General features: G+C 40.3%; 1 protein-coding gene across 2 annotated transcripts; it reads left to right on the forward strand.

Annotated features, from left to right (window-relative positions):
* The first annotated feature begins 1,554 nt into the window (after nucleotides 1-1,554).
* On the forward strand, nucleotides 1,555-8,114 carry LOC137999500 (fibroblast growth factor 2-like). Of its 2 annotated transcripts, none has more exons than XM_068845276.1 (4): nucleotides 1,555-1,985; nucleotides 2,174-2,518; nucleotides 4,891-4,994; nucleotides 7,304-8,114. In XM_068845276.1, the coding sequence occupies exons 2-4, from the start codon at nucleotides 2,197-2,199 to the stop codon at nucleotides 7,535-7,537; spliced, it is 660 nt and encodes a 219-aa protein (XP_068701377.1). In that variant the 5' UTR covers nucleotides 1,555-1,985; nucleotides 2,174-2,196; the 3' UTR covers nucleotides 7,538-8,114. The 2 variants fall into 2 exon arrangements, with proteins under 2 accessions (XP_068701377.1, XP_068701378.1); XM_068845277.1 differs by having other exon boundaries at nucleotides 1,680-1,985; nucleotides 2,087-2,518.
* Nucleotides 8,115-10,272: the final 2,158 nt, after the last annotated feature.

Raw genomic sequence — 10,272 nt, forward strand, 5'->3', positions numbered from 1 at the left:
TTTCAACCTACGGGTAAATTTTAATTAGTTTTTCAATACCATTACCAAGATCATGTCATGTAAACAAGAAGTCGATCGAATTGAACTGACATCGTGGATGTTCATGAGACTAATACGCGCTACAGTTCGCGGTCTTGTTTGATACTGAACGCGTTTTAATGAGCAAATAAGTTACGTTCTGGATTTTATAGGGCGAATTGAAACTACCAGTACCGCGTTTTTGGACTGTTAAACACTGAGTTGTTATTCATTTCTACAGAGATTCAATATTCCTTGATAGAGCTCGACTTGTTTGGCCCTGATTCATTATTGAAGCTATAGCTTGTTTAGTCCAATCACATTGTCTGTTAGTCCTCCATTTATGGTTCAGCCTTTTTGTTGTAAATCTGTTTGTTTTCAATTTACAACATGTGAAATTCAACTTCTGGTTTTGATGGTCACAAGGAGAATATTCAAAAAAGGGACATCGGGAATCGAAAAGAAATGAGTTTCAATCGATACAGAGAACACCAGTTTGGAACATTCCAGGTAATTCCATGCCCAAGCATCTTGGACTGGTAACTCCGCTAATCAGTAAATTCGTGGGCTCGTTGATCTCCAGTTGGAGTGCATCACGGATAAACACGACAAACCAAAGAGAGAGAGACCATTTTGAATATTTAAAGCCGTTTAAAAGTGATTTTCAAATCGTGATATGTATTATTTGTATGCTCTGCTTAACATTCGTGTTGATTCTGCATTTTTACTTTCGTTTCTTTTCTTCTAAAAGTTCCATGCATGAGGTAGCGTGCTTTCAATAAATGCACTGCAATTTAACTTTTATGCATCAGTTGGTGCGAACAATGCACAATTCTCCCTTTGACATGGTGTAAATTGTTTTTGGAGCTCTTACGAAGTTTTTTTGTTGGAGTAATGAATACGTTTTATTACTTTATTAGCTGTTAAGAGTTCTCCGCCCTTTGGATGAATGAATCGTTTCCACCTTAAGTCGTAAATTATATACGATTCATTGTACGAGGGACTTTGGAATTTCTAGTTCTTTTGGCCACGGATGATTTAATTTTGAACAATGTAGCAGAGCCTTCTCACGTGTTTGTTGCTTTCCCAGGCACGTACTTAAGTCGATTCATCCGGAACTCTGTTATACAACAATAATCTACGCAGGACTTGAAATTCATTCACTGGCGCGTTATGTTCGCGGTTATTTGCGCTCTTGTCGTGATTTAGCGGGGTTTTTTTGCCTTAGCAAACTGAAAGCAGTTCTTTGTGGATAAACTGACACCAAGCATTGTGTCGCCTCTTCATTTCCCCGCCTACTTATTACCCAATTGTTATGTTTACACGTTACTTTTTTGTGATAACTTTCTCGTGCTTTTCAGCTGTAACTTCCTGTGTGCAGTCATTATCGAGACATTCTCCGCCTTTTTATAGCTTAAGCTGGAGCTGAATGCGATCTGCAAGGTGTCAATTTGTATTCTTCATACCACGCTCTATTGTAAAAGAATTGCTATGATCAATACAAACGTGTTCGCTATACGCCTCGTAGCACAAGCCAATCTCATTGACTTAAAGCAAAGAAAACGCCGGAAACATTTCCTGCTGCGGTTTTCAAACTCTTGTCGCGTATCTCTCATCAAGTCACTTGTACAAGATATAAGTGATACCCAGAGCGGAACAGCAGAGAAATCCACCGAGGGTTTGATGAGGTCGCGAACGTGAACTGGGCAATTATTTGTAGAACAAACATTTTCTTCCGCAAACAACACAGAGGTTGAACGTTCAATTCGCACATCGAGCTGTCAAGTGATTTTTCCAGCACTGTACACAGATAAGTGGCTGTAAATGCATATTATAGCTGAAGAATTAAACACGTCTGATAACTAACGCCCAGTTTCGCCTGCACAAACGCAAGCATTTCAAAACTCTTTCCGAGTTAAGACTGGCCATTGCTTCTTTCACCGGCTTACTTCCTTGTCAAGTCTTGGGTAAGTTAGCGATTGCAGTATTTTATCCATTCGCTTGGTATTTATTTGACTTTGTTTGAATCTAATATCAATACGTTTTTATTTCACATGATTGTTATTAGCAAACTTGCATACCTTTGATATTGGTTTCCGTCAGCAACCTGCATAAAACAAGGCTTCAGTGAGTAAACTTGTCCCATTTGCTTCAGATTTCGTCCCAAGCTGTCCAAAGATGCTCCACATCGGCACCTGGTACTCCACTCGGATTATTGCTATCACGTTCCTGCTGTCAAGCCTATCACTCGGTTTCTCAGCAAAGAGACAAGATTATAAGGAAAATGCACGATCAAATCCATTACATTCTAAGTCTTCAAATCCAGCAAACCTGCTGAAATCTGCAGTGAGATCAGAAATTTGCGAGGGTTCTAGTCCGCCGATATTGCCCCCGAGTTTCATACTGCCAAGTTTCTACCTATGGTCAAGGCGAGCTATGATGCTTTTGCAGATCTTGCCAGACGGCAGCATAAACGGAACTTTGACGTTCGGTCCATACGGTAAGCGTTTTCATTTTCCTTCATTGTTCTCCAGCATTTCTACTGATAGAACGGTCTCTTTAATTCTTTCTAAGTCACTGATCTTCTCCAATGCAAAAGCTTTGCAACATGTTGCGTGCAATAATTATTCAGTTCTTCATGGGCCGGCGTAAAGCGCGCAATTTTAAATTTAAAGGTTAAAAAGCCAAAAGAGATGAAGAAGATCAAGTTTATTAAACTAGGGGCTTCAACGTTATATTCCTCGATTACGTGGGCTGAAATAAATCTCATAAACATGGTTATTAGGAAGTGCTTTGTATTTGTTTTTTGGCTTTGGTTGCGCTTCTTTTGCCGGCTGTAGTCACGGTCTTCAATATTTATTATGATTCTACGCGGATCTCATGGTTTCAACGAAGAAAAGGAGAGCAACCAGGGATAGAAGACTAGGTAAGGCACCCAGCGTGTGTTGTTTATTCCCCCATTGAGAAGCAAAGAAACGTTATAAGATAGAACTGCAAGGAGATGATCCCTTAGGCAGCTTTTACGTAGTCAATCGCACTCCTTTGTGATAGCTTTATTTTTAAACTCGTATAGGAAAGGTGTTGCTTTCACTAAAAGAAAATAAAACACAGTTTGGGGGGTTATTTGGGAAAGAGTTGAGTAATTAATCATGACGTCTTTAGACGATCTTCAATTAGTCTTTTTTTGTCATGTCCCAAGTGTCCGTTCTCTTCTCTTCACTTGTGTTAATGTCACATATGCATAAACAATTATAACGTGTCATGGACTCTGTAACTGACGCAAGTCAATAAAGTGAATATGTAGAATACCGGTATCCTTGGTTGAAAAATCATTGAACATTTTTTAATGTACAGCAAATGAAGCACACCCGTTAATTGGATTATGTGATGAGGAAGAATCTTGGTATTTTATGTTTCCTTAACTTAAGTGTCGGCCTCCTCTTAAGTCAGGCGGCATTAAGTTGTTTTGAATACCGTTTTTTTTTTTTTTGTTTTTTTTGTTTTTTAGTCGATCACTGACCAAGACTCTACGTTTTCGAGAATCGCTTTCCTCGTAACATCTTGCACTTGCACGCACTCAGCAACAATTAAAACATTGCTACTAATTAGTAGCAGAGATAAATAAAGATGATGAGAAAAATAACTGCCTGAAATAAATATCCTAAACGGATCCGTTGAGTAGCTTGTCGAAAAATGCGCATATTGGTCAAGTGTTGTTACTGCATGATGTTACTTTAAGTTAAACGCTTACTTTTAAGAGTTGAGCCTCTGTCATGCTTTTCAGTCAAGCAGTGTTAGTATATCTGCACACCAAACCTTTTTGTAATAAATGTGATTGGCTCATTTCCACGTCACAGTTTCAGTTCTTGAACGAAGTTCTTACCAACTACTGAATGTTGAAACCTACTAACTGTCGCTTTTAATACTTGCACAGAATGCATCTTTGAGCGGCAGAATTGAGAGTAAACCCATTTATTGTAAGAAAATCCATATTCAGTCATTTGTCTCAGTTGCCTTTTGCGTTCCTGGCCCCTCTTCATTCAGGCGTTGTCCAGTTCGGCCAGTTCTCTCACAATTCTTATCGCTACGGAAAATTGTCCCTGAAGAATGAAGCTACTACGAGCCGGATCCCTTCGCAGTAAACCTGAGAAAAAGTAGTTGTTATTTACTTGTTCTGTGGAAGCTTAGATACACTTGGGTGATAAATTCAGGTTATCTTTTTGTATTGAACTTTTTTGACGAAGGAGATTGGTAGTCAAGTATATTGGATCTGAAAAAGCAAGTTTAACTTTAGACTAGGGCACGAAAAATCATCACGGAAGCGAATGACAGGGCTCATGATGCTCAAGATCCGGCCCGGCATGCGAAATTAACTGGAGGTTGCTATTTCAATGAATTTTAGTTATTCTCGAAAATGCTCAATCAAGAAGATTAAATTTGATTTCTTTAATTCGCTGAGGAGGGCTTTTAAATTTCCAGTGTCAAGTGTTGAGTACTTGGAAGTTCTTGTTCTCATAAAATACGCATGACAATAAAGCATCAATTAAATCGAGGGGCTTCTCATGAATATAGGGCCTGGACCATTCTGTGGTTCGGCGAACCGAACAACTTCCTCACGTACTTTATGCACTTGTGTTAGGCTTCACATGGTCGTGAAATTCTATCATCCGTTTCCTAGTGGAGAATCATGTATGTTTTACAATAGCAGCTCTGTTATGCTCTTCTTAAGCAAGAAGTTGGGGTACAACAGTTGAATGCAAACTACCTTTTGGCTCATAGCCAAATCGGGGAATCTTACTTCTTTACTGTTGTTAATGCTGTTAATTTTCCTTTTATCGATATTGATTTTTTTATCTCTTTTCCTTGTGTCAGCCAAACTGAATATCGAAATAGTTGGAAAGTGCATGGTACGTCTCCAAGGTGTTGTGAGCCAGCGGTATCTCGTCATGGAAACGAATGGGACACTCGTCAGTAAGGTGTGTATTCTACTGCGAGTAACGCACACGGATTCTCTCTATTCCCCAGGAATCCCTGAAACTAACAAATGCACAGAAAATCCCAACATAACCTTCTCTTTGAATTTACGATTATCGTTAAAACGCAATTTCCTCCAAAATTGTGATTATAGTTAATTTAGAGCACTGTTCCCCAGGACTTGCTGTAAACGAGCAAGGTACAAAAAGAATTACCCATGAATCGGTTTGAAAGCAGTGCTTCTGGCTTCCTATCACTTGACAACTACACTAACCTTACAATTTCATGTTTATAAGCGTCTTGTAGAGGATATCACTACTCAACAATGATTAGACCTAAGCCCTTTTTTTAAAGTGTTTATCTTTAACATGAAGTTTGGAAATCGATCTTTCCAAATTGTTTCTTAGCGAGTGATTGCGTAGATGTATGCATCAATTTAAATCTACGCATTTTAAGTTCAATTTGAATTCAAGCAATCAGAACACTCCATTTCCGTAGGCCAAAAGCGCCTAAGATGAGTGTATAGTACTACTCGCAGTGAAAAGAACAACGCCCTTTTGTCACCCCACAAATGCGACACAAGCCAAGCGAAGAACTTTTTTATCAAATAGCCGCTTATCACTTACAGCGAGTGTTTGGCCTGGTCACTGGGTTGCAATATGTCTTTTCAACTTTCAATCCTGGATTTTTTTTGGGCTTCTTTGCAAATCTATCAAGACTATCACCGAGTCTGAGGTGAATCAAATTATGCATTTTCTTTAAACCAATCAATTTCTTCGTCTTTTCCCTCGACAAAACCGCTTGCGGCCATTTTGAAAAAACCGCTTAGGTGATTATCGCGTAATAATCACCTCAAGTGCAACCAATCAGCTCAGAGCATTTTTATAAATCACCAATGTAATTATAATATGGAAAGTCGTTTGCATATATTAATATAATGCTCTAGGGATTTGCAAATGATGAATATAAGGGCCTCTTTACACGAGCCCGGGTTGTTTTTTACCCCGGGTTGAATCACCGCGGCGGGTAACCCTTTTGCAGTCAAATGTTTAGAAGTGTTTACATGAAAACAGTAGTCAAACCGGGTCAGCCCCCCTTGCCGGGTAACCCTTCTCAAGACTCGGGTTGACCCGGCTAGAAGGGTTGAAATTTCTTCATGTAAACACTGGCGTATCTGACCCGGGATTGTTTGAACATCACTTTTTTCGCGGTTCAGCGTTCTCGCCCATGCGCAGCCTGTACCAAAATGGCTGATTAACACAAATTGATGATTGTTATGATTGCATAGTTCGTCGCCATTTTCCTCACTGACAAGTAGTCACTAGCCCTTTCAACCCAGCAAAAGGGAACTGACCCGGGTCAGCCGAGAATGACCCAACCCTCACCCAGCTCGGGCTCATGTAAACGTAATATTCGACGCTTAACTGACCCGGGTCGGTGTCCAACCCGGGCTCGTGTAAAGAGGCCCTAAAAGGCCACGTTGGGCCCACCCCCTACACTCTACTCTAGGCCGCCGTTTAGTTTAGGTCTAGGGACCCGCCCTCCCCCCCCCCCCCCCCCCCGGGAGGAAACCGGGTTTCTTTTTGGAGCGATTCCCCGTACCTTATTTACATTTCATGAATAACAATACCCAGCGCGGAATATTATAGCCTAGCTCTGAGCGCGCCGAGCACCATAATTAAGAAAATATGGTAACCCATCGATACGAGAAATTTTGGTTTTGTAGCCATGACGTCATCGATCGTCCGTACGTACCTACGTCCACCCCTCTATGTATGCCAATGTGACCAGTATCATACTAGTTTACAGCATACATCTTTGATATTAGACATCCATATACCTGTCAAAACAAGGCACCCGCTGACCAGTATCACGTGACCATATCGCGGCCTTGAACTGACAAAGTTTTTTTCGCACGATTCCTATTTGCTGGCTATTGACAGTGGACTTTTCGATTCGCTCGCTGAGGGTGTGCTTGTTTTTAATTTAAAACTCATGCGGTTCAAGAAAAATTCATTGCAAAACTGGTGAATTCCAAAGTAAAGTTCACTCGCAAAACCGACATCGTACTCATCGCTTCGTGATTCATGCGATATCGGTTTTAAGCGTAAAATGTACCGTGGAATTCACTAGCTAGGCAATGAATTTTTCTATAGAAGAAAGCAAAGAAAGTGATTTAATTATTAAAGCAGCAACCGGAAACGTCAAAACGTGGATAATTCTAAAGGCAGTAAGAATAAATAACCAGGGAGCTCCGCTTTTAGGCTTGGCTAAATCTATATATTACTAATTCTCAATAACACTCTTTTAGGCTGAACCAGACGAGGAGAAATCCATTTTCACTTATCAACTCCAGAAGGACTTTTATACTTTTAAAAATGGCAAATATTTCATTGCATTCAAGCAAGGTGGAAAACTAAAGAGGGTTAAAGCCAACGAAAGCGGCAGAAACCCCAGGAAACATACTCGGTTTGTGTTGTTCAGTAATGGCCTGTCCAGGAAAAGAAGATACCCAAGCCAACTCTTTGGGGCTGACATACAGTAAAGAAGCCACGCCGCTGACAGAAAATATCTCAGTTTAGAACTTTTTATTTTTCGTTATAAGTCCAAATCGATGATAATCTGCGAAGGAATTAAGACATCAACTTAGTTGAATTGTGTCATTGGCTACAACCATTGCTTTATGACTCCTTAGTTGTCATTTAATTGGACAGAAATTATTTTCAACTTGGCGAGTCGTTAACTGAAGCTTTCGACTTTTGATCAAAGTTTTTTTGGACAGCGAGCAAGCTCTCCGTCCCGCAAAATGTGGGGCAAACGAATAGAGAGCCATCTCGTGTGTTACATCTCGGATTTCCTGTTCGCAGACTCCAAATATATCATTTGCGTTTCGTGGCGGCTTTATCTTCGTGATTTGCTGAAGCAAAAGCGTATTTGTTGTACACTGCCGCCTTTCTGTAGAGCAGAAAATGTCATTAAGACAAAGAGTATACTTTTATTTAAATTTACATTTTACCGTCACGATGTAATGTTACGTCATAGTAAATGATGATGCTTTACTTTATTTATGCAACTGTAAAAAGTAATGGTTAACGAAATAAATTATTGTGGTATACCCATGATTACTGAGTTCTCATTTGTGTTTTTCTTTTTTATATAATTATTTGAAGGTGATTTGATCAAACTTTTGTCTTGTTTCGTCATTTTCATTTCAAGTGGCGATAATTTTATGGTTTCCACAAGCAAAACGATAATTTCAAAACAGCAAGCAACAAGCCCTTCTAAACCCGCCCTTTTAAAGTGGTACTATGACCAAAAAATGAATTCTTCTTTTTCTTTGGATTTCAAAACTATGATAACTGAATAATAGGTGACCCAACTTAAGATTTGAAAAGGAAAACTGTTTATTTTAACTGGAATTTTCCTATTTAATATAATGGTCCGCCATTACCATCCTGGGAGACCAAGGGGCAGTCAGTCGAGACGGGACGAGAATCGGGACTGGCGTAAAGTTTTCAAGTAAGGCGAGAAAAGCTTACTTGAAAGCTTTACCCCAGTCCCGATTCTCGTCCCGCCTCGACTGACTGCCCCTGGGTCTCCGGCGATGTCCATTACCAACTTTGAGATCTTGAGAGAGCTGGATCGAGGAGAAAATGACATCAAAGACTCATCAGCTGAATTATGATGCAGCACGGGAATTTCGAGCTCTCAGACTTTTAAAGTCGTGTTTTTCGTATGTAATAAGCTGCGTTTACGCGCAGAAATTTTAAGCTTGTGAGTAAATGACGTCACTTTCCCTAGATCCAACCCTCTGAGGTCAAATCAGTCAGTTTTGAGCGTGAGAAATGGCGGACCATGAAATCCAAAACTTATGCTCAAAGTAAATAGCCTTTGGATAAAAATCAAAGCTCAAGATTTTGCCATTCAGGAGTTACACAAACACTTTCAAAATCTGAAGGAAAAAGGAAGTGATTTTTTTTATCATAATACCACTTTAATAACAATGGTTGCCTCCAGTTTACTCCACAGATGGTTTTCACATGACGTCACAGCAGCCATGTTGGTGCACAGAACAATAGAGAAAAAACTCTATTGTAATGCAAAACATGAGCCATAATTTGCTATTATTTTGTGCACCGACATGGCCGTCTCATCACGTGATTGAAAACCATCTATTCATTTATATTCTTGGGACAATTTCTGCCGGTACTATGCATGGAAAGTCGGGTTGCCTCTTTCGGAAAACATAGCTACGACTAAAGCCCCGTTGAAACGGCGCAACAACTCCCAACATTGTTGGTAGTTGTTGGATGTTGTTGTCAGTTCTGTGCAATCGGACACATCAACCACGTGCAATGTATTATGGGAAGGATATGACCCATAAGACTTTGTAAACTTACACAATTCGGCTGCCATCTTGTTTTCAACATTTTAATGCGTTGCTATCTCCATGGAGACCACATGTAATGCGCATACGTGGTCCCAACAAAGAAGAGCTTTGCAAACGGAGCCAACATTGTTGCGCTACGCTTCGGCAATCACGGAACAAAAGAAATGTTGGGAGTTGTTGGCTCCAAAGATTCACTAGTTTCGAACTTCGCGCAACAACATGCAACGACATGAAACAGGGTGTGCAACGGACACAACATGCAACATCCAACAATTTTGGGAATTATTGGCCAATGCAGAGCTAAGATGCTGGCTGCAATCATGGGGAAAGAAGGGAGAAGAAACTCTTCCCCAACGTTCTGGCAATAGGCACGCACGTTTTACTTGTTAAATTAATTTAGTGCAATTTTTTTCATATCATCATTGAGAGATTTAATCCTGTTTGTAGCCAAAAGTTAGCTTCGTTATAGGTGATTCCGGCTTACTCCCTGACGTTTTACAGACAAACTTACCGTTTGAGTCAAAGTGATGTCAAATTGGTCAGGATATGCCAGCATATCATCCTACCTGTGGTCCGTGACTTGGGCTTCCTGCTTTTGTGTGCCACTCCCTTTGCAGAGCGGGGTAATAGGAAGTCTGTTGCCCAGATCGAAAAATTAGCGAACTCTGATACGATTGGAGAAGGGTAGATCTCAAGCACATTCTTCTGTTTTGTGCATACGCATTAGGTTTGGAAGTCGGAATTTACTTCGGCGCACCGATATCGACCCTAGAGCTGTTCTCTTGACTGAGGGAGACAAGAGCTTTGGGGAACCCTGAAACAAAGTGTCTTCTCATTGGTTTTCGTGAAGAACAATCAAAAGCGTTTCTAATTGGTGCATTCATGTTAGC

Source organism: Montipora foliosa, chromosome 4, assembly GCF_036669935.1.
Source record: "Montipora foliosa isolate CH-2021 chromosome 4, ASM3666993v2, whole genome shotgun sequence".
NCBI classification, from domain to species: domain Eukaryota; kingdom Metazoa; phylum Cnidaria; class Anthozoa; order Scleractinia; family Acroporidae; genus Montipora; species Montipora foliosa.

Coding starts and splice junctions, on each gene's coding strand:
- LOC137999500 (XM_068845276.1), top strand. CDS start 2,197: ATGCTCCACATCGGCACCTGGTACTCCACTCGGATTATTGCTATCACG. Junction 2,519..4,890: donor TTTGACGTTCGGTCCATACG/GTAAGCGTTTTC, acceptor TCCTTGTGTCAG/CCAAACTGAATATCGAAATA. Junction 4,995..7,303: donor ATGGGACACTCGTCAGTAAG/GTGTGTATTCTA, acceptor ACACTCTTTTAG/GCTGAACCAGACGAGGAGAA.